The sequence below is a fragment of the Monopterus albus genome, unplaced genomic scaffold (assembly GCF_001952655.1).
Source record: "Monopterus albus unplaced genomic scaffold, M_albus_1.0 scaffold20.1, whole genome shotgun sequence".
NCBI lineage: Eukaryota > Metazoa > Chordata > Actinopteri > Synbranchiformes > Synbranchidae > Monopterus > Monopterus albus.
This window is the reverse complement of record NW_018127900.1, coordinates 1,486,415-1,511,391: the sequence shown is the minus strand read 5'-3', so window position 1 is coordinate 1,511,391 and position 24,977 is coordinate 1,486,415. Positions and strand designations below refer to the sequence as shown.

Below are 24,977 nucleotides of genomic sequence, written 5' to 3'. Positions count from 1 at the left end.
AATTAAAAAAAAACATCACCCATCTGACCCTCCCTCCAAACACACACACACAAAACAACCCTCCTTGTGCCCTTCCTGAACACCAACATCATAATGTAAAACAAATTTGAACAAAGCCTTGTGAAATTGAACTAAGCCTCTGTCGGCATCAGCCTTGGAATTAGTTTATTAGAATCTAAAAGGAGCCTCAAAAGACGTAAAAACCCCATTTTCACAGGGAAATTAGTTTTCGGGGAAAGATACATTGGTCACATTGCGAGATGATCAGTTGGTTTTGCACAAGGGGGAATCTTTATGGTGGAGATTTTTATCAGATCAAGTTGCCGCAGTTAGTGAGATGCTAGATGCGTTTTGTTTGTGTGGATTGGTTTGCAGATAAAACTGAAAATAAACAGGTTTTTGTATGTTTAGACTAATCCCCCTTGCTATAGAAACTAGAGATTTCATAAGTGTGCATTTACCATACAAGTCATATGGAGTTGTTAGAAAAGACAACACTTACTTGAAGGATTAATTTTTTGTGTTAATCAGTGAGAGTCTCCCAGATTTCTTGTGCTAAAATGATTTATCTTATTGCCAAGCCAGACCAAAACAATCCCACCTTTACTAATATGGGTTAAAAATAGATTTTTATGCTTTTGCCTGTGGATTAACCGGAAAACCTTCAATAATAAGCCACCATGAATTCATGTCACTTTTTAATGTCAAAAAGTGATACCATGACACTAGACATTTCATATATTCTTACATCCTGCAGCTTTTGGTGTTTATTGAAGAAGATGGATGGATGGATGGTCACAAATAAGACAGAGGAAGGAATGGAAATCAGGGAGAGTAATGAGCAGTGATGGACAGATGGAGCTATGAGGATGGAGGGAGTGGCTGAGCTGCGTTTTAGATGGGTAGGCAGATGGATAGATGATTTGATGACAGGATGGAAGAATGCAAATGAATGGGTTTCTGAAGTATTTTGAGGTAGTCCAGGCTCAGGAGTGAGGTGAGGAAAGACTTTGCTAAAGGTAGAAAGATCTTTTCTCTTTCTCCACAGAATAAACCTCTCCCTCACAGTACTCACAGCTGAATGAAAAAGAGCTGATGGCAGCCGCACATTCGTTTTTCTATGCTCTTTGTCCTGTTTGTATCAGATTATTATTCAGAATAAAACATGAGATTAAAGTTGGAGAGACTGCTGAATAGACAAAGAAATGTCTTAGTGTACATGAAGTGCAGAGCAATGCATTTAACATGGCCACATGTGCCTACTGTTTATAGTATGCCTTTAAGTGTACCTTTTCTAGTTGTTAACAGGAAAGGTTTATTCTTCTATTCTTGTAGTTGTGAATTAAAATCCAATGATGGCTCTGATAAGAATGGTGAGAGAGAGTGAGAGTGTGGTACCTGAAGATGAAGCGATGTAGAGATTGAAGAAACGCAGTGAGTTACATCTGCAGGAGTTGGCAGTGGGATCATGTCCTCAGGATGAGACTACATGATTCACGCTGCGAGTTGTGGGTGTGTGGCATTAATTTGCACATTACCATATCTGCCACACACATCTCACCTGGGAGAACATCTGTCCACTCTGTACATGTACATCCGCGCATCTACACAACACACACATGCAAAGGTGTGAACTGCCTCATCACACTCCTACTCAAACAGTTGACTCACTCCATGAAACAGAAGTGGTCTTGACAGAAAGAAGCATCCAGCTAGGGAAGTGTTTGTGTGTGACTGTATTCATCGTACAAAAAAGGGGTGTATCGGCCAATAATGGGGTTCACACTCCCAGTTGTCAGTTTATAACAGCTTGGAGACAAACTCATTACATCCAACACCTGCTCCCGTTAACCTACGCTAAGGGTGTGTACGAGTGTGTGCGCTAGGAAGCATGTGTGCAAGTCAGGTTTATGAATTTGCTGTTAATTTACCTTCAGTCATCTTGTTTCTGAGTCATATCAGGCGGCAGCTTTTGTGTGCGTGCGTGTGTGTGCAAAATAAGCTTGTTGGCATTTGAACCATCTTGCTTTTCTGAGTGACTGAGGAGCATCCTTCCTTTCTGTGTATTTTTACTGTGCGCAAGTGAGTCACAAGTCAGAAGCAGCAACTCTATCAGTGAGCCCATTTCCCAGGGGAAGGGACATAAAAGCGCCCAGACTGCAGCTTTTGTTGTTAGTTTAAGAAGAAGACAGTCAGACTGCTAGTATTTGACAGCCCACAGCCTTAGAACCTGTCTAAAAAGGTGACACCCAACTCCAGCAAGTCGAAGCTCTCAGGCCGTTGTTGCTGCTTTTCCTGCCTTTGTGCTTTTGGACACTGCAGTAGAGATGTCCTCATTTGGTGGGACCTCAGACTTGAGTCTGTCACTGCAGTGTAAGAAATTGTTCTTTGGTTGACAGATAATGTGTAACCAGTCTTTTCTTTGAGTCCCTGGAGCTGCTACACAGTCATAATTGGAGGTTATTCACAAATTAGTGGTAACTGCATTCAGGCCTGCATAATCTTCAGCCTGACATTTAGGATTGATTCATACATCCAGTGTGGCAGTGATTGCTGTGATGGATGACTGCACATTTGCCCCACTCTAAGCTGAGGTGCAGGTGACTGCAGAGGAAATTACTGTTGTAATTAGTTTTGCATATTTAGCATTTATGCTTTTACACCAGGGTCATTTGCATCTGTGTGCAAGTACAAAGAACTGCATTCAACCTGATAGAGCATCAAAACAGACAAACTCATACTTGCAGAAAATTTAACTTACCTGTTAACTGTGAAATTGTGTTTGCCTTTTTGTCATTTGTTAACTGTTTATTATCAAATGCAGAACCAGAGGGACTGTGCGAGTGTGTCTGTGTTATTATGAAGACCAGTGTCACAGCAGACACTAACCACTGCAACACTGCAACATTCCCATCTTGCTTCTGGCCAGAGGCCTGTGTCTATTTCTGCCTCCTTTGCTCTGTTGACTGGGCATTAATGTATTAAATGCAATAAGGTATTGTAGCATTGGAAAATGTACAAACTGCAAATGCACATGACAACATCAGATATGACAAAAATTGTATTCATTTTACTTTTGCAGCATGTGAGGTTTTATTTGATAAGTCAAGTAATAACACAGATAACTTGCTATATCTTGTGATATTCTTGAGGTAGATTGAATTACTCACACAAAACATAAAACAAAAATGCTGGAGTAAAAATTACAGTTGAAATGACTCGGACAGAGCTGGGGATGTGGGGAAACAGAGAACCAGAGGAAGGGACTGAAAGAGAGACGATGGAAGAAAGAAGTGCAGGTTCCTACTGTACTCATAATGTCCTCCCTATAATGGGACTGGCGGATTAGTGGGATAATCCACCATGTCTTTTCTTTTTTCCCCATTCTCACTCCTTTTACCTTTCTTCTCATTTTCTCTCTTACTGTTGTGTTGCCTCGACACGCAGACAAGACAGTACTAAAGAGAGAATCAGCACAATAATTAGTGTGTGTGTGTATGCGCATATGTGAGACAAGTCCAATGGGAGATTCGGAGAGGCTGAGAGTAATTAGCTTCAGTCTAATGCCAGGTCAGCTTTTTCTGGCACCAGTCTGGATCCCAAGCTTTGTGTATACTGGGTGCTGTTGGTGTGTTTGTTTACTTTATGGAATTTCCTAGCATGTGCTCTCTTTTGCTTGATCATGCTCTATTCTTGACTGTTTATGTTGAGGTGAACGTTGGCAGACAACATTGCGGTTATAGAGTTTATTCTTTCCCACTGCCCTTGACCAGTCTCTTAACGCAGAGAGCAGGCAGATAAGAGAGGATTTACACACAATACTGAAGCCATTAGCGTCTGGCTTTTTCTCCCTCGCTCTCTCTGGGGTTTGTTTAGTGTTATCAGATCCACTGGGATGTGTGGATGGCTAGATTGAATGTCCACGGCCATGGAAAAGGCCAAGGATGTCTAACCTCCTATTCACATGCTTCTAGCCTCATCAACAGAGGGCCTATTGTCCCACAGCAGCCAAGGAGATGGACAGCACAAGATAATTGCGTTCAGACAATAACCGTCTCATCAGTTTGTTTGAATGTGTACAGTCTCTTTGGGGTGAAATGGTAGATGAGTGTGTCTGTGCTGGAGGCAGGAAGGGAGGAATGGGTGAGTGATTCTTTGTGAATCTCTCTGAATTTCTCCATCTGCATGCAAGTATGAATGAATGGGTTTGATAAAAGATTTTTGGAGCTGTATCTAATAGTGAGCTGTCATCTATCTAAGAGGCTGAATGCTGACTGGCAAGGACTAGATGGTGAAGTCATAACTTGACAGATAAGATTTTTCAGGAACTGCATTAGACCCAGAAACAATGAGAAAAGACAGCAGTTAAGCCACATAGATTGTGGATGGCAGGGACTGAATGGCAGCATTAGCTCCCATAGACACTCATTCATTTCCTCACGTGACGTCATTTCTCTATGGTCCAGGTGCAATTATGTTGACATATGAGGGACCATCGTCCCAAGTTGGGATGGCGTGGTCATTAATTTTCTCCGTTTGATACTGTATGTTGACCTCCTGCGGTATTTTGTTGTTTCATAAAATAGCATTAAAAATGGGATCAAGTGTTGTACTTAAAAATGGTGCGTCCTCTGAGTCTGTGAGGTCACCCGAATGTTTTATTATGTTTTACTGTCTGGAGAATAGGGTGAAGCACTGGGTGACGTAACGTTTGTCTGTGGATGCCAAATACAAATCACTCAAGATGAAAAATCCCATGTTTAAAAATCTCTATTGTATCAGATTCGAAATCCATATGCTTTTTACTGTTTCAGTTTTGAAATGAAATAGGTGACTTTCATCAGATATTCCAGAAGTGCATTGTTTTTTTTGAACATCTGACTGAAAGCACATTGCCTAATTTTGCTCCTAGTTGTACATTGTAACATTTAATACTAGACATTTATACTTCACAGACACAGCTATGAAGAACTGCTGCTTAATGTACTTCTTAAAGGAGGCTAATGAGAGGTGGGGTGGATTGTTTTAGTTTTGTAATGAATAGAGTGGTCTGGGGAAGAATGTTAGCCACTGTTGTCAATTATTACTGTTCTCTATGAGCCACGCTTGACAGAGAAGAATCACAGCCGGCGCCTGGATCACTTTCTCACTCGCTCCGCCTTTCCTTTCTCAGTCTTTCTCCCATTCATTCTCCGGAGCTTCAGCTGATATCCATTGTGCCTCCATCTCTTGGCATCCCCACCGCCCTTCCTTTAAGATGTTCACCCACTTCGTTTAAAGCTTGTTTATTCTTGGCCGCGTTATTTATTTATTTATTTATTTTAAGTTTCATTGCCTGTGTGTAAACATATTTTTCATTCTAGTATTTCTGCTGGCCTTCCTCTCTCTTTCTGTCATGTCTTTTTTCTCCACAGAGGGTGTAGTAGGGTTGACAGGCAGTGAGCTTACAGTTGTAACCTCCCTGCCACCATGCCAGCCGAGGCGCCACTTGAGGGTTTGGCTGCACATTGAATTGCTCCCAGAGATGTTATATCCAGACAGTCTCCCTGAATTACATTTCCTGGTGTTTCCTGCCTGGCTGCCTGTGTGCCTCCACCAATCAAATAGCCTGACGTTGTCATGTGGTTGCCCACTCCACTCCCTTCGTATTCCCTCTCTCTTGCTTCTTTCTGTTTAACTCCATCCCCCCCAGCTCCCCTACTTCACCCAGGATCACTGGGGTGTGTCCCTCACAGAAATTATTTATTCACCACTTGTCGGCTGATCCAACCACTGTGAGGCGGACCAGCAGATGGGTGATCTGATTGGCTGTCAGCTTTTGTTTATTTTCTTGTTGCTGGGATGTCAGATGAGATAAAACATTGTTCTGCTGCATTTGTCATGTTCTCTCTGTGGGGTTCATGAGAAATGAGAAAAGTTTAGGTTATAGGACATTGGCCCATGGCTGTCAGAGGTGTCCCACTGCGTAATTTTATAAATGCATTTTCTTCTTGACTCCTCTTACTTTTGACCACCTGCCTTTGTTTAACACTCTATAGCTATTTGACCTCAACTCTGCCGGTATTCAACAGTGTTATTTGAATCCAATAATGCAGAATTTAGAAAAAGTACCTACATTTTTTAGGAACAAAATATAATTATTGCTTCCTTCATTGCAAACATTAGGTTACTCAAACAAACTTTGCTCTAACAGGAAATAATGATGACAATATGAATGAAAACAAGTGGATATACAATATATGCACTGAAAAATACGGAAAAATTGAATAATTACAGCATGTGTTTGGCACAGGCCAGTGATCTTTATTGTGGGTCTCTCATTGCTGTGTATGGCCTGATCTGGCCAGGAGGTGGGTTATGTGAGCTGGAGGAGGGAGGGAGCCCATTGAGCTTTTATTGTGGAGGAGAGCCTCAGCTCATATAGCTGTCCCTGCATGAATTGATTAATGAGGAATAGCTTCATGTGGGAAACAAAATGGATCACACGCTGCAGATACACACTTGCCTGCAGGACTTGGGGCATGTAAACACACACATGAAAATATTTGCACACGTGCACGCAAGAATCTGAGCGAGCCGGTTGGAAATGGATGGCGTTTGGCTTTGTGTGTTAACAAACAGGTGGTGTAGTGGACATTTGAGCTTTTATTCATGCAGGCAGAGGCGCACACACACACACACACACACACACCTCAGGTGGTGGAGTGCGCTTCCTTGCTTTGTGGAATCGTATCAAAGCCAAGACATAAAACTGAACTGACAGCCTGGGAGCCATACCACTCCAACCCTCCAGTCTGCAGCTTTCGGCTGAGTGTGTGTGTGTGTGTGTGTGTGTGTGTGTGTGTGGTAGGTTAAGCATGTGAAGTAATATATGGAAGGAAGTCATTTTTGCTTAATATCTTGTGCCTTTGTGCACAAAAAGTCTCTTTGGTAAGATTTTCCTGTTTTTCAGATCAGCCCTCCAGCTTTTGGCAGAGCTCTTTCTCTGCCCGTCCTTGAACGTAAGCTGGATGCTGGAGGGTGCTGAAAAGTTGTTGGATTTCACAGAATATTATTATGAATTAAAATATGTTAGCTGTTATGTGGGCGCATTATCACCCTGCCCAATTAGGATTGTCTGAATTTACTCCGGATGACATCACTTTGCATGACAGAGGTGATGTTCAGAGCCTGGTCAGGATTTTTACTGAGCTAATGAGGCAAAAAGACATGTTCATTTATAAGCACTTGTATGTTCACACACATATGGTGAAACATACAAGTGCTTATAAATCTACACAGGCAAACACATGCCATGTATGCAGACTCAATGTATCACAGCATGGTGAATCTTACGCAGGCATGGAAACACGCTCACATGTCAGTGTGAGGCTTATTATGGTTGTTTATGATGGTGGAAATTAACATTTTCTGTGGTTTTGTCTCTTTAGGAGGGGGATGACACGGACTATAAATCTACTTGATCTGAAGAGTGTCATGGCATATTACACACCCTTTTACTGGCGCTTTGTTTTGCAGCGATAGTGATACCACATCATTGCGTCCTCGTACACATGCAAACTCGCACACAGTTGGTGTACAAATCCCAGCTGCATAGCACCCTGTGCCGCTTTTCTCTAGCCCATGCTGAGTGTGTAATGAGCGGAGCTTGAGTAAGATTAAGGCAGATTTTGTATGACGTTGGAGGATTGGTTTCACTTTGAGTCTCAGTGTTGTGACAGAGCGCACTCCAGTTCTTCCTCTGGCTGGCTGAATGACCATCAAGATCCCCGCTGTTAGTCTCCTGTCATTTGCCATAGTGTTTTACTTGACATTGCTAATGTGTTTCAAGGAAAAAAAACACACCACCCCTTCAGGGAGTTTTATTTTTTTATTTTCTGGAAATGTGAACACTGTTTCCAAGTGTAAGGGGGCACGCTGGGATGCTGGTCATGAAAGGATGACAGGCAGTGGTAAAGAGAAGGAGATAGCAGGGATACAAGAAGGGGTTGTTTTGGGGAAGAAAGAAGGTCTTAGATATGTGATGTGGTTTGTTGGCTCCCTGTGAAGCACATGAGGAGGGAAGTGATTGTGAGGAGAAATTGGTGTAATGTGGTAGAGGGAATCAAAGAAAGTGCACAGGGTTTGGAGACCAGAGAGGAGGAAAACAGTGAGATAGAACAAGACCACAGAGAGAAAAGGGGGATAAACAGAAACAGAAAGGCTGAAAGACAGGAGGAGAAAACAGGATGTTGAAATAAAAAGGGCGAGGAGCACAGGACAAGAGAAAAACACTGAGAGGGAGGGAGGGGGAGGAAGAAGGACTATTATCATCTGGAATCTATGGAGAATGGATGGGCAGCATGAAGAGGCTATAATCACATCCATCAACTACACTGTCTATTAAAGCCTCTTCTTCTTCTACTCTGTCTTCTTTTCTAAACCACCAGCCCTGGTCAATTCACCGGCACACTAAATAGAAGATCTTTGTAAGAATGACGACCGTACCATCAATAGTTACAGAAAGGAAAGGCAGCACATCAGGTTGGCAGTCTTCTTGGACTATACGTCCTCCTCTTCACATTTTCAGGTGTATGTACTTTTACAAAGAGAAAGACTGACAGACGAAACAAGATAAAATGGAAGTAATTAACCTCTACATTAGTGTTTGGTAGGGGCCAAGAGTGAGGTTTTTATACGCTCACCAGCCACTTTATTAGGTACACCTGTACAATTGTATGCAATTCAGTGCGACATTTCCGCTTTAACATCAGTGTTTATAAAGCTCAAGGTTTCAGTTTTTGGTGAACTTGTCATAAATGTATAAATTCAATTATATGTTTATTATTGAGGTCATAGTTAAAGGTGGTGGTGTACTGGACTACACTACATAGTCAGAGGTGTCTCTATAGTTTTGTCCTCTCCAGCTACATACATGGGAGGGTCATAGCGTCATTACAGATTACCTTAAGCCACTACTCTTCCTATAACAACACCAGAGATGAAAAAAGATTATCTTTTTTGTTTTGGGTCTTTTTAAAACATCACATAGTGCAATGCAAGTGGATGTTGGCCTCTCCAGTTGCAGCAAAACAGTTTAGGAAATGTTTCCAGCAATAACGAATGAGGAGAAAAATCATAAGAAAGTACAAATGTGCTGATGATCATGCACCAATAAAGCAATAAACATGGGGGGGGGTTGCCCCAATAGCTGAGTGGTTACGGTGCAGCACACCATATACACAAGCCCAGTAAGTGCTCAACATCAGCCAGTTCGAGTCGGGCCGCCGACCTTTTACAGGTCCGCTCCTCTGTCTCCCATCCTTCCTGTCCACCTCTCCGCAGCCCACTTACCCCATCAGATAATAGTAATACAGGCATAATGCCTGAAAACATAGCTCAAAAAAGCAATAAACATGAGTAATTAACAGAATAGCAAAGTGTGAAATGAGTTTTTGTGAGACAGTTTTTCTTTTTCTTTTATCAAATAACAAGTGCTAAATTTCTAGATTTTCTTTCCCAGAAAAACATGACCATGAGCCCTGGTTATACACTGCTGTAGAAAAAAAAGCACCTAAACATTTGTGAGTCCTCTGTCTCCTCACTCGGTCTCCTCTTGTCCTCTTGCCTAAGCTCTGTCTGCTTAGCCAGTGATAAGCCACTGGGATGTCGCCTGGTTGAGACTGCTTGAACAAATTCACTTTGCTATCAAGCTAATAGGATTTTGTTTCTTCAGCCCATGCTAAAGATGGCATCTTTGAACATGAGGAGAAAGAGATGAGATTTGGTGATGAAGAGGCTTTAATGTGAGGCAGAATAGACAGCAGCTTCAAGGGGGATAAAGTACACTTCTCTCCTTTTTCCCCCCCGTCTCATCCTGCCGCCTCCTCGCCCTGCTCTCCCCTACCCTCCTCTACCATGAAAATCTCCTCTTTTTCTTGGCATGGGATCAAACAGTGCGCTCTGTTGGGAAATTCATTTTGGATTCTGGTTTTTTCGAGGGGCGTTTGGGCCAATGAGCTGACGAGCGAAGCAACATCTGTTTTCATGAATACCTAATGGCTGTGTGTCATCAGAGTCAAACGCCTGCTCCGAGAGACGCTCCCACTGTTATTACCTGGTTACCCACTGTTATTATCACCATGCTTATTTAGCCACTGTCTCTTCAACAGGATCATTCTCTTTCCTGTTCCTGTGGAGGGAACACTTTGATTAGCAGCTATTTTATGCAGTACATGCCAGAGCCCTTTCTCTGTACTACAGTTTATTTCTTTTTTTCATGTGGGGGTTTTGTTTGGAGTGTGCCATGTGTATTTTATTGGTAAGGTGTGAAACTTTAATATTATGATAACACCGCCAAGGGTATAGGAAGGCCTTATATGTTGTAAATCAAACAGGACAATTTGGTGATAATGTCTAGTAGGAGCAGGGTATAGGCTAGAAAATGAGGTGAGGAACACTACTGCTAACATTAAACTTGGTTGTTGTAGAAAGTAAAAGTTTTTTGTTCCAGAAATTTGGAGTGTTGTGTAAGATAGTGGCACTATTTTAGGTTGCAGTGGTCAAGTGCTACCATTGCTCATGTTGCTGTGGAGACAGCAGCAGACAGGGGCCATGGACATGTCAATGTGGGCTCTCCAGACATTCAGTTAGAGGTCAAGAGTCAGAGGTGAATGTTTCCAGGCTATCCTGCCTCTTCAGATTCATTCCTCTTTTTATTATATTTGAAATTTTGGCCTAAAGTTGCACAAATATTCATCCTTTTCCAGTTGACTGCACAGTGCTGGGCCATCATCTTGGGATTATTTGAGCTCTGTTTTCCTGAAACGGCGTCTTCCAACTTGTGTCTACTGTGTTTATGCATATGTGTGTGGTATGCACTATTATTATACTAGACGTGCTGAACTAGCTTCATGGACGGCCTAACGTCTCGTAAAATGGTGAGACAGAGTGTGACGATGTGATCTGGCGTAGCTGTGGTTATAATGCGGTTGTCGAGCTTGATCTCTTTAATGCACCTTTCCTTTCATACTCCCTTTTTCTGTGTTCTTTCTGTTCTTGTCTCTCTTGATTTTCTCTTACTCTGTAAGTACATTCTGCTTATGTGCTTTCTTGTGGAGCACTCTTTTGTCAAGGTCTGTCGTAGCACATTTTACCTTGCAAAAGGCACTGCACAGCCTCAGTGACAGAGGCTGCAATGTGTGCAAAGGAAAATAAAGGATGGTGTAAGCCACACAGGAAAGCACAGATTTTTGTCATTGATCAGCAACCCTGTCCAATTCTGTATGTACTGTCTCTGCTCTCCCCAAGTCTTTAGAACAGCGTGAGTCCATTGATTAGACTTTGGTGTCATCCTGGGCTTTGTGCTGGAAATGAGCAAGTAGCACCAAAAATGCAACAGCCCATTCGTTCTCAACAGGAGCCGACTTATGAGGCAAATTTGGCGTAATTAAAGCCAGTCTGTGTAATTGAAGTATTTCTCTTTCCATCATAGTAGCAGGGAAATTACACACTGAAATATGATTTGTTGGGCCATTGTACTGAATTTGTTGTGGTATAATTCAGTCCCTATCCACCCTGCCATTCTCACTCTCTCCTTTCCTCTCCTGTTCTGTCTTCACCCTCTTTTTTTTCTCCTCCTCTTCATATCCATTAGCCTAATGAACACCCTCCAATTTCCTGCTACCCGCAAAAACATGCTGCACAGTATTATTTTCTTCTTTTATGTGTATGCATGTGTCCAAGTGGTATGCGCACACGTCTGCATGTGTGTGCTGTGCTCACATGTATGTTTGAGAGGGAAAGTGGGCAGGAGACAATGCATTGGTAAGCTCTCATTAAAATAGATGGTGGTAATCAAAGTGCAGAGCAATTAGCCATAGCTGAGTGGGTGGAGGGTGTATACTGCGTGTTACCGCGCGCCACTGTGGCAGGCCTATTGGTAAACATCGTGATAGTTCATGTCTCTGCATGTGGATATGGAGCAGAAGAGTTATGATATGCAACCCTGAGGGCCCTGTTCACCTCAATTTATCACAGTCAGACTGGCTGTTTTCTTTAGTGCCTGAAACAAGATTCTGTTATTAGCTGCCTGTATTATCTGCTTTGGAGAAATCACATTTATTCATAGTGAAATAGTATATTTTTGACAATATTTCTGAGCTATATGGACCTGTTTTACTGTCCTGAAATCAATTTATTGGTTTCATATCAATCAATTTCTGTTTAATAATTGAGGAAAAGAGTGCTTCCTCAGAACAAGTGAATAAAATCTTCCATCAAAGAATACTGTAGATCGTTTCCACTACAAATCAACCTCTTCCAGTAGCTTTGTAGAAATTAGTGTTTCAATCTTTTAAATAAGAACATGCATCAGTGTGTTCTGGTAGTCTTGTGGATCACATCCATACCATATTACACACTGCCTTGGTTTGATTGCATGGGGTCTCTTTTGTTTTGTTTTTTTCTCTCATCATTTCCCCTCTCTGTATGTTTGTACTGTAGGCCACTGCCAAAATTAACCTTAAAATCCTTTATTAACTTGATTTTAACTGGGAAAAGGTTGAAGTAGTTTTACAGTATTTGTATTGCTTGGTTAAGTTTTTTTGCCGACTTAAGTGCTGACAAAATTGTCCTGATAAGAAGATAATTTTGAAGCTAAAATAGAAGCTGTCTTTTGTGATTATGGCACTTTCTTTCTTTCTTCATTTATTTATTTTGCATACAAACCAAACTGCCACATAGCATGTTTCAGAAATAAGAAAGCAGATGCATCCCTTGCTTTTATTCCCCACAATGACATCTGTCATGGGCAACCATCTCTAACCTAACTGTTCATCTCACATTGGGCAGAGCTCCATTGACTCATACATGTGCACACTCACACACACAAACACCACTGTGTCAACTTAGACCTGAGGCTGAAAGTGTTATCGCCATCTGCCACGGGACAGTGCTCACCTACTCCTGAGTTATTTATTCTGTTATGGCCGCAGTGGGCTGACTATGGAGGCAGATAGGGGCCTGGCATTGCTTTACAAAACTCAGTTGTTCACTCACAGGTGAGTATCTCACTTGCATGTCCTCAGGGAAGCTGCTCAGGTGCAACCGACGAAGGAGCTGGAGAGGCAGAGTGAAGAACTCTGAGAGATCCATGTTGTGAGAGTGATGTCAGGCCAATTTGGTTTCCTCTGGCAACAGAGAAGCTGCTTTCAAATGCTGCTTCTGCATGTGCATCACGCAGGCCTGTCAGTGTTGGCAAGGCAACAGGCTGTCCATTTGGATGAGCTTCAAGTAAATAACTGCCACTTAACCTCACAAAGTGCTTAGTTGGCTTTTCCCTCTGGTTTTTGATGGACAAATCGACTGGTGTGAGAGTGACACTTGTTTTTTGGAGATGTTGAAAGTGTTGGCTGATATTGTATGTAATAACAGTTTACAGGAGTTTACAGGTGAATTTATTTCAGCACATCTCCAGGCGTCTGAAGCACTTTTGAACTAATGTATACCTTTAGAACTGCCAAATGACCACTGCTCAGAGTCGGACTCCCACTGTCTCTATATTGAAACTCTTGCCACCTAATGGAGTACTGAAAGTGGTTTACACTGCAATTACTGGAGTATTTAAAGGACCAAACCTTTACTGAGGATGAGAACAGACAGCGGAACATATAAAGGCCTTGGTGTTTCTGCTTTTCATTAGTGAGCCTTCAAAGTGTGGTCTTTTGGTGCTCGCCAAACAAAAAGCACAGGTTGGACAGAAAAACTGAGGATGATGGGCATTTATGGTTCCAGTTATGACCCCATCGGCATATTTTTGAGCAGACTGATGACAAGCTGCTGGAATGCCCAGCCGTTTTACAAAGTCGTTTGAAAACATGATTAACAATGGTGGAACACAATAGGAATGTGATTCTCATTTGAGCAGTGAGTAGGGTAGACTAGCCTGGGAAATCATCCAGGCCCTAATTGCTGAAGCAGACCCTGATTCAGATGGCTGGAACTTACACACACAGCACACACCCGTGCCCACACACACACACACACACACACACACACACACACACACACACACATATATATACATGCATCCTTGCGGTTGTCACTTACAGGGTTCGTACATCGACTTACATTCATTTCCAGGAAACTTACCCTAACCTTAACTGCCACCCTAATATTCAGTGATTTACATAGTGGGGACAAGGCCAAGTCCCCACTACGGATTCCCGTCCTCACAGTGAGAGTAATTCTAGGCATGTGCACACACACACAAATGCTCAAACAGATGGATAAGAAGTGTATCTTGCAGCCTTGGCCCATGTATTTATAATTTTGTAGTTTTATTATAACAATCAATAAATATGGGACATATCTATGAACTCTCTGCCATGCTACAGTAGTAAAGTACAGTAGTATTTTTAATAAATCTTTTGTATTGTAAGTATTTACTAATTTATTTACATATTTCAGTCAAACTCATCATGTCATCATACAGAGACACAACAATATAAGATGTTGATATTGAAGCGTGCTGTATAAAGCAACCCGTGATTTAAGGGTGTAGGTAATGGAAAAATGCTAAATTTGACAAAATTAGATGGGCTTGATGGTTATTTACGTAATTCAGGCTGTTTTCAGTTATACATCATAACATATTTTGTCAGGTAAATGGCTTCTTCTCTAGATAAGAAAATAAAAGCTGATACTGAATAAACTCCTCACAACATATTATCAGAGGATCAGCTAATTCAAAAGCAAAGGACATGTTCCTTCTCATTCAATAAAACCTGTATTGCTCAATTTTAAGATTGTCACTTTTCCTCAGTACAGTTTTTGCTTCCTGAGGGGCTCTTTTGAGGTATTGGATACTTTGATATCTATTTATATTAGCCCAGTGTAAAAAGGCTTTAAGTTTATTTTTGTCCGGACAGTTGCAGAAACTCAGTGTTGCACATTGTGTGAGGAAGCAGAGCCTTGCTTCTTTACACTTGTGAATGGATTTATGGGTGATATAAAGAAAATTTACAGCAAGAATCATCTTGAAGCGTGTTCTACACAGAAGTATAAACCCTCGTCCTGCCTTGCTCTCCTCCTCTTTTCTGCTCCACCCTTCAATTTCATTAAGTCTAGAGACAGCCATGGAAGTCTGAAGTCTCGTATGTCACCACTGCTGTTGCCTCCTCCTCCTCCTCTTCCTTCTTTTATGTTTTCAACCTCTCTCTAAACCTTCAGCTGCTTTTCCTTATACATTTAATGCTTGCTTTCATTCTTTGTTGCCCTTTTCTCTAAAAAAAAATCATCCATTTCTATTTCCCTGCTCCTTTTGTGTGGCTAGACAGCCACTCCATTGTGGGCTGCGTGAAGAGCAGGGTGAGACAAGGCCTTGTGTTGGTCGGCACCGTGCTACTGTACCTACCTACAGCCACTCTCCCAGCAGCGTCTGTGTTCCTGTGCCATTGTGATCAGCTAGCTAAAGAGAAGCACTACACATGTTGTTTTGCTCCAAGACTGTCTGCAGTCTTTGTGGATCTCTGTTTCTCTCACGTATTGTTACTATTCTTCCTCTTGCTGCCTGTCTGCTTGGATACCTCTGGCTGTGCTGCATAAAAGAAGATTAGCTTCACCCCTGAGAGACACATGCACATATTCACACAAGTGCAAGTAACACACACTGTGTAATGACACACAAACCACAAGGTTGCGCCTCACTCCTTTGTCCCTCCTGTCTTGTCCCGCATCTCCTAGCCGAGCATCACTGTAGAGTTGTTGCATTGTGTATGGATGTTGCTCACTAAGGTGTTTGGGCTTGTATGTTTGGAGCCCCCCAGTTTCTACACAGAGCATGTTTTTGATAGTACTTAACAAATTTTAAAACCGTGTGTTAGACTTATGTCCAGTGAACATGTGTTGTCATTGATACATTATCATTAAGAATAAGTTGCTGAAATTAAAACATTGCACACGAATAAATACATATGTATCCTGATTCATTTCTGTAGCTGGAGATGGTGACTGCTGCTGATATTATTATTGGGATTTTCATATTTGGTCATTTTAACTATATTATTAACAGAATGCCTGTCAAAAATATGAAATACGGCAATAAAACAACATTGAAAATAATAATTAGTATACAGTGCACAATATAAATCTCAGACTGGTAACATTTCCTAATTCATAGCATGACCCTGGCAACAAGCTAATAGCAGAGATTAAATTTGATCAAACAGTGAGCCGAGATTAAGGGCTTTGTTGAGTCTTGATCTCTGGTTGTACAACAGAACACTCAGATTCACGTACACACACCATATAGTCAACGGCCAGTAGAGCTCCGATAGAAGCAGTATTCTTCTTGCTGGTTGCTGATTTTTCTAAGTGCTAATCCTTTTTTTCCCCATATTTCAAACACTTGTCAAGGCTGTAAAAATGCCCACAGAAGATGTAGAGAGTGTTTTTTTTTTTAAAAGCTTTCTTGTTTTTCTGAGGTGTTGAGCACCTAATATAAGAATCGAAGGCAAAGAGGCACCTACTTTGCTGCCTTTGCTTAGACTTTAAAGTCCATTTAGCTAATCTTCAGTATAGTACAGATATGATTTTATAATGCTACTAGTCTACTAGTTCCCTTTTGTTAATGAACAGCTTCTCAGAGTTGTTTAAAAACTCTTTACAAAGGTGTTATTCAGTGAATGCAAATAACACGTGAATGATGATGAGCTACACTTATTTTATTTGCAGCTCTTTAGAAGTGAATAGTAATGAGTCCACGGTAGCTCCTAAAGCCTAAAATTATTTTCATTATACTCTAGTAGCCTCGCAGTGTCAGTGAGCAGAAGTTGGGCAAATATGGTCTAAGAGCAAATTTAATTCCGGGAAATAAAACTGGCTGTATCAGTGGCTCAGTCAGTGACATTTCCAACTTAATCTGCACCACTTAGCTGTTTTGCCTCATTTACATGTAAAAACCCAGAAAATGCTTTTGCTAATCAGAAGATAAATGAGTGGAGATGTCTTTACCGTGGATTCAAAGTAACATAATTGAGTTTTTTTTTCTTACAAACTCCCAGAAAAGAGCAATTAAATATCAGAAACACTATACGTTTTTTGGGAGATATTATTAAATTGTTATGAATATTCTACAGAATATTAGTTTCAAGCCTTTCATCTCTTTCATGTAGAACACCAAAACCAACTCTTTTTTACAAATATTTACTATGATTCAGCTTCTCATGCTTCAGTGAAGAGTCAAACAAAGGGCTGAATTCTTTGGCAGACAGCATTAGCTGGCTTGCAAATAAATAGAATTAAATTTAAAAGATGGATTGGGGTTAAGCTAAGTCCTCGACATCCAGTTGTGTTGGTCCAATAATTAAATTTAGACAGAAAATGTGTATATGTGTTTTAAGGATGAAACATTTCCCCCAAATCCTGGGCACGCCTAAACAAAGTTTGATTCTGTTTGTGTTTGATGGTAACAGTGAGACAGAGCGAGGAGTGACGGTTTTATTGTTGACCTCTGGCTGTTTGTGCTGTCAGCATGGTGACAGTGAGCCATCACACACTGACCCCGATGAGTCTCGCTCCCTTGGTCCTCTCTCTCACTTCTGCCTTCCAGTTACACTAATCGCTTAAACGCGCAGTCCATTTGTTGTCATGGCAACTGTTTTATTGCCATTTTATTGGAAAAGGTGGCCTTAAGCTGTGTATTAGCTAGCAACATAACTATAACAAAATGCTTTCTTTGGACTTTTTAGGCATCTAATATTTTTAGCATATCTTTCTCCCCCTGTGGTGGCAGGGACGACTTGTCCACAGAGACATCTTTCTTGCCTAATTCACTTGTCGTCATCTTTTCTACTTGCTGATTTCTCTGTTATTGCTCAGTCATACTTATTAACCTCTCCCTCAACTTGTCATGTGCTTCCACTTTTCTCTCTTGTCACTGGTTCCATGCACTGTCCAAAACCTTTTTCCATTTTCCTGATTATTTATGTCCCTATTTTCTGATACGTTGTCATCATCTTCCAGTCTCCCATTTCTCCTCTTCGTTTTTCTTCCTTAACCTTATTTCTGTGTATGTATCTCATACTGTATTCTCATCATCATGATCCTACACATTTTCTCTGTCACTTCATCAGATTCTCCTTGGGTCCTACCTCTTTTCCTAATCTTCCATCCCACATATCATCTTGTGTCCTCCCTCAGTTTTTCCTCCATCCAAAAATGTGTTTTTCTTTCTCTAAAGTCTCTAAAAACTGTGATACTGTCATCCTTTCAGCATCGTCTTCTGTAACATTGCTTCCAAATAAATGTTCGTTATGTGCACCATGTCCAACTGGGGCTTTTGTCACAAGCTTTGTACATTATTGAAAGCAAGCAGATCACTAATTCATGTCAGTTGAGCCTTGCGGGTTTTGGGTGGAGGTGGGTGAGAGCTTGTGGCTTTTTTGAAGGCCTTTCATGTAGTGTGAAACGTGCCTTACCCATCACATCCTACACTTCTGATCCATCCCTCTCTTGTCTTTTCTGCTGTTTCCTTTCACATTCTCTCATTTCGTCTCACCCTGGCCTTATTAATGACCTCTTGTTCCTTCTTCTTTTCCTTCCCTGTTTCCTTAGCCCTGTCAGTCTTCTGTAATGTACAGTGGCTTCACCAAGTGTTCAGATCCCTTTGCATTTGCACACTTTGTGTTGTACTGTACATTTCACACTGCATGTCAGGACAAACCCCAACCTATAAAGTCCTAGGAAGTCTTTGTAGACCTCTGCAATACAATTGCAATGAGGCATAAACTACAGCAAGGGTATAGATCCATTTCTAAAACTTAGAATGTGTTGAGCATAATTGCCCCCAGTAATTGTGAAGTGGAACAAGTCTGGAACCACCACGGCTCTTGCTAAAATTGGTTATCCAGCCAAACTTTGTAACTGGACAAGAAGGCCCTTGTCAGGGAGGTGACCTAGAGCCCAGCAGTCACTCTAACAGACCTTCAAAAGTCCTCTGCAGAGAGGGAAAGACCTGTCAGTAGCACTCCATCAGTCAGGACTTTATGGTAGAGTGGCTAGATGGAAGCCACTCTGGGTAAAAGGCTTATGACATCCTGCTTGGAGTTTGTCAGTTGGTATTTAAAGGAGGAAAAAAATTTTTTGGTACACTGTTTGGGCAGAACTCCAAGCACTGCTTCTGGTGAACACCAGGCACTGTTCTGCATCTGGCTAATACCTTTCCTGAGGTGAAGCATGTTATGGGGGTGTGCTCCTCAGCAGCAGTGAAAGGGAAACTGGTCTGAACCGAGGCTGAGATGAATGTAGCCACATACAGAGAGGTCTTTGAAGAAAACCTGCACATGACTTGTGAGTGGGACGGCAGTTCACCTTTCAGCCCGCCAATGAGCCGAAGCATGAAGCCAAGGCAACGCTGGAGTGGCTTCAGGACAAAGTCTCTGACTGTCCTTGAGTGGCCCAAAAAAACCCAAATAGAACATTTGTGGAGAGACCTGAAGATGGCAGTTCAGTCTGACAGACCTAGAGAGAGAGAACGGAACAAACCGTACCAATTGGGCTTCTAGAAAGTAATGCATTAAGGGTTTAAATACTTTTTGTAAATGTTTTGGTTTTTGATTTTTAGTGCATTTGCCAAAACAGCAGTGTTCAAAAAGTGAATGGGGTCTGAATAGCTTTTGAAGCCACTGTACCTCCTCTGCTATTGTATAGAGATTTCTCCTCAGTCTGCTTCTTGCTTTACGTGCTTTCGTCTCTCCTCACACCCTCCCTCATTCATTGATGTCTGATCTAATTGCTTTAACTCTGACCCTGGAGACCCAGCCACAGTGTAACAAGCTCCCGGTGGGTGCTCTCTGCCTCGGTCTTTGTTGCTGCATCCCTGAATCGCTGCTTTCTTTTTATCTCTTTCCTTACTGACTTTTCCTTCTGCATTTATTCATTAGCAGCTCTAATGCTGTAACCCCCAGACACACAGTTTGGTATTGTGATCCTCCCGGCTTAACCGAGTCTGCTCTAAGGCTGGCCATAGCACAAGGTTGGATTAGGAATGACCAAGTGCAACAGGTCCTTTTCTGTTTTTATGAGTCAAGTTTTTCTTATCCACATTTCAGAGTAGGCCAAAGAGAGAGAGAGAGAGAGAGAGAGAGAGAGAGAGAGAGAGACTGGTGGGTAGATAAAGGAAGAAGGGTGGGAGGAAATAAGAAGCAGTGAGAAAGAGAAATAAACATGGAGAGGCAGGACAGGAGAAGGAAAAAGGCAGGGAAAGGACAACCTGAAAGCACAGAGAGACTCACAGGCCCACTGCAACAGAAATTTAATAGAAAAGGTGAAATATGAAGATGCAGCCCAGTGAACTAAAGCAGATAGGGCAGTGCTTTAACAGCTTTGGCTTCACACAGAAATAAAGATTGTAAAAATATGACACACATTTGAACTTTTCTCTCTCTAGCTTCTTTTCCTCCTTGATTCCACAGTGTGATATGTCACACATCAGCTAACATCTACAAATTGAGTCATCTTTAATGAAACCCGGGACAAAAACACTGTCTTAGAAATCATGTGCTTTCCCATACTGACTTTGCAGTTTATCTGCATTGTTTTCTGCACTCGTGTTTGCTAGATAGTGGGGATGTGGCATAACAAACATGAAAGAAAAGAAATCTCAGAGTCTCTCAACAAGTGCTCACGCAGCATGCTTGGCCTATGGTGAGATAAGCCTGCAGAGAGTGAGTGGATATGAGCAATGCATTTCAGAATAACCTCAGTTGTCAGTCATAGTGCACATACTGTGAGCACAGTGCACATTCTTCGAGAGCACCTGAGCAAATATCTCACTATTGTTTCCTGTTTCACTTTGACATGAAGCTCAATGACAGCAGACAGCTCAGCATCACTTTCTTCCCACCTCTGCTTTTACATTAACATGAGAACCATTCAGTACCGCATGTGTGTGTAAGAGAGAGAGTTTTCTTTTTTGTTTCATAAATATGCATGACAGAACACCAACGTAAAGATCAAAACATTTTCTCCTGAAGGTTAATAGGTCAAATGCATTGATCACAATCCAGTTGTTTCACACACTCCTCTCATTAGAGGCATTTATAGAGAATCATTTGATACAGATACTCTGATCTTCCCCTTGGCCCTCCCTTGTGTTACAATCTCTCTCTCACACACACACACACACACACCCACACCCACACACACTCTCTCTCTGTAGGTCCTTTGGGCTCTGGTGCTGGGTTGAATGCAGATATCTCTCTTTGAAGTGAGCAAGCTCACATGCAGGTGTGTGTCAGTGCATGCACTCACATGCACAAACACACATGCATATATACTCATGCTGCATTAGTGCCTGCTTCTTTAATCAGATCAAGTGTTTAATTATTAATGTGTGTGTTAAAAGAAGCAGAGGCAGAATATGTGAACAGTTATGACCCTGCAGCTGTACTGTTCAACCTTTACTCTGACAATCTTGTGTGTGGCTATAAGAGAGCTAGTTTAGGAGAAAGAGAGCTGCTGGATGTGTGCATGCATTTGTAGGTCAAACTTGTCTTCAAGTTAAGCACAGTATATATTGTATGACAGATGCCTCGGGTGACACTTTAAATATTTGTTCTTTCACCTGGTTTCTCTGTAGGTGTGTGGAAATCATCGCCAAGGAGGGGAGAAGTCTGAAGGAGCTCTATCTTGTGTCTTGTAAAATCACTGACCACGGTAGGATACATTCAATCACTGTCCCTTTGTTACAGTCAGCCTCCAACATTATTATCATATAACCATTATTACCTACCCATTTGATTTTACAATTCCTCATTATGAGACTTGCCAACAGTAAAATATTATTGAAAAGTTCCCCATACTGTAGAATAGAAGTATTGTCAGCTGGATCTCTTCTGTGTCATTTGCAGATGTTCATACTGTAATATTAACTTAGAAAGAGGATTTCTGTGCTGCAGCTTGTGTTTGTGAATGAAAGGCATTTGTATTGTGTGACAGGAGACATACAAGGTGTTTTTCTTCCCAGCATACAGCGAGGCAGCCTTTATATCCCTCTAGCATCACCTTCCCTTTTTATTTTGTTTACACTGTCTCACTCCTCTGTTTGATTCCATATATTTTCCAGAATAGTTCAGTATTTTATCAGCTATAGTACAATACGCAGTCTGAAGCATCAGGCTTGCATGAATGATTTGATTTCAGCCTGTTTGTATGTTTAGCTGTTGCAGTGCTACTATGTGTGTGTGTGTGTGTGTGTGTGTGTGTACCCTGGGAGTTCCACAAGTAATAGTTACCAGCCGTATAACCAAATAGGTTTTTTGGTGTGCCTACATTCAAGTGGTACTCAGTACAAAACAGTCTAAATTGCAGTTTTGTCACTTATTTTAGTTCCAATCAACAAAACAAAATACAAACAATCCACTTTATAACTGGGATAAAATGTGTTTGCTTGAGTTTGGTCAAGGGAAGTTAAATTAAACTTTGGAGATAGATCCTATGTACTTACAGTTGCTAGGCTTTGTGCCTTTTTCAGTTGATTTTATATCAGCTCACCACTGATTCAATAAATCACCTTTTCAAAAATGCACAAAGTGAGTAATGAGATAAACTTTCGAGTCTTTTGCTTCTTGTAACTTGCTGTTGTCCGAATTAGTAGCCTATTGAAAAGTGCACAAAGGGACTACTGCGATAACAGACAAGAAGCATTCTGCTTGTTAGTCCAGTGTTGTTTGCTTGAGAGCTTTAAAAGGGGTCTGGAGCTATTCTTTCAGGGCTGTAAAGCTTCTTGAGACATTGTATCCTATTTGGATGTACAGATAAACATGACTTATAATGCGGTGTTATACCCTTTGTATAGAAAAGTCTTTTTTTCATGCTATTCATGTGTGTGGTGGAAGTAAAACAGCTTGGCCAGTGGAAGTCTGGGACGTGCACGCCTCTCTAGCATTCATGCTCTATGGGCACCAAAACGAGTACTCTAAGCCCATAAAAGTCATATCTGCTCACTGAGCAACATTCCTTGAATAGGGTAGCATCATGAGGTGTCCATTTTTCCTTCTACTGCACATGAAGCTGGCCCGTTCAGACCATTTTAGGTTGTGTCATTATATCTGCCTGAATCGTATGCTTTAATCTATCTGTGCACTTACAGAGACACCGCAGTCACCAGCCTACAGCTCCAGCTGTTGGCTGCTTTTCTGATTTAGCTGACTACTGTAAACTTTGTGTAGACTCTAAACTGCCCTTCCAGTCTGTGTGCTACCACCATTTCACCTAATCTGTAGTGGTTTTACTAAGTAGTGACAAAAGATATGGAAAAGGTCTAATGTCAGGCACTAATTGACCAAGGTTTCCCCAAGGAAGTGGTGATTATATTGTTGTCACAAAGTGGTGACTTGAATGGTCGCCCTCCATCACGAGCTGCAGTTCTCTGCCAACTTCAGTCCAATCATCACCTTGACCTCACTGAACCTGAACTGGAACTGTGTGTGTCAAACGTTATGCGGTTCTGTGTCTATTGGTGTTTGATTAATGATTCTAAGATCACAATAGTATATTAAACCTGGAATGCTCACAGCCACCCCCTTGTAGATCCCCCTCTCTTTCTCTGTCTTTCTAATCATTTTGACCAAGATGAATTGGTGATATCTGATCTTCTTCCTTTACTAATGACCCCTCTGACCCTCTCTGGCTGATGATGGGCTCTGTGTGTGTTTATATGTGTGTGTATGTGCATGTCCTTCCAGGATAGAGATGCCTGTTGTAGGAGCTCTGTGCTCTAACAAAATGATTGCTGGATTTCCTGCTTCAGCCTCTGATAAATTAAATAACAGAAATGAGATTTTACATCTGCCAAGCTGGCCCCCGTTTTTTCCGCCCATCTTCTCTGCTAATTATTTTTATTAATGGCCTTTCTGAGTGCATTTGAGATGTCCACAAGCCTCTTACATTTGAGTGTTCTGTTTTTTCCACCCAGTGTTCACTTCCTGTGTGATTTTATAGAAGCTTTGAGGACAGACAGAGAGAGACATAAAGACAGGTTTAGATGACAGAAAGAGTGAGCTAGGCAACATGTAATTTTACTCCCAGTCCAGATGGTTTTAGAGATTATTTTTGTGAGGAAGAGGAAACAAATGGAAAAAGTGAGGATAGAGCTTTTTTGGTGTAATGATCTTACTGAAAGCCCTATTAGTGCTGGGGGAAGAAACTTCCTTGACTACTCTCTCATTCATCAAAGAACATGAAAACTAATTAGTTTAAATAACATTTTGATTGTAATTAAGGCAATGTAGAGACGTGTTAAACACCTGGATTCTTAGATTAATATATTTCATAAGAATTTGCTTTTCAGTATAGAGTACGTTGGTTTTTCACACCTGTTACTAATGATTGATGATAAATAACAGTCACACCAATGACAGATTTTGTTAAACCATCCAGATTTGTGTTTATACACACACACACAGTTCACGAACACACATTCATAGATGTCATGTACGCCCCTGTATCATGTACATGCACCATGTGCCCATAAATCAGGATTAACTTAAGAAGCTAACGCTTTAAGGGACAGTGCATTTCTACAACAAAAAGCAAAAAATAAGTGAATTAAAACTGGTGAGCAAACAATAATAAAAAAAACATACATCAGAGACTTAAACATTAGTTTGTCTTAAGGTGTGTCTTATTTAATTGAAAGTAAACATCCATACATCCATCCATTATCTATACTGATTATCCTAATGAGGGTCGACGGGGGGCTGAACTGAATACCAGTTGATATTGGGCAAGACGTGGGGTCCACCCTGGACAGGTCGCCAGTCTATCACAGGGCTGATGCTAAGAGACAGACAACCGCACACACACACTCACTCCTACAGGCAATTTAGAGCCACCAATCAACAAAAGGTGCATGTCTTTGGACTGTGGGAGGAAGCCAGAGTACCCGGAAAGAACCCACGCAGACACAGGGAGAACATTAGTTATTTCTATAACCA

At 41.4% G+C, this 24,977-nt stretch overlaps 1 protein-coding gene across 2 annotated transcripts in view; it reads left to right on the top strand.

The window, feature by feature from the left end:
• fbxl17 (F-box and leucine-rich repeat protein 17) overlaps positions 1–24,977 on the top strand; it is a 214,444-nt gene that overhangs the window by 121,897 nt on the left and 67,570 nt on the right. For both annotated transcript variants that reach the window (XM_020593848.1, XM_020593847.1), the window contains exon 9: positions 21,620–21,696. In XM_020593848.1, coding sequence (XP_020449504.1) covers positions 21,620–21,696 — 77 coding nt within the window. The remainder of the gene's footprint in view (positions 1–21,619; positions 21,697–24,977) is intronic.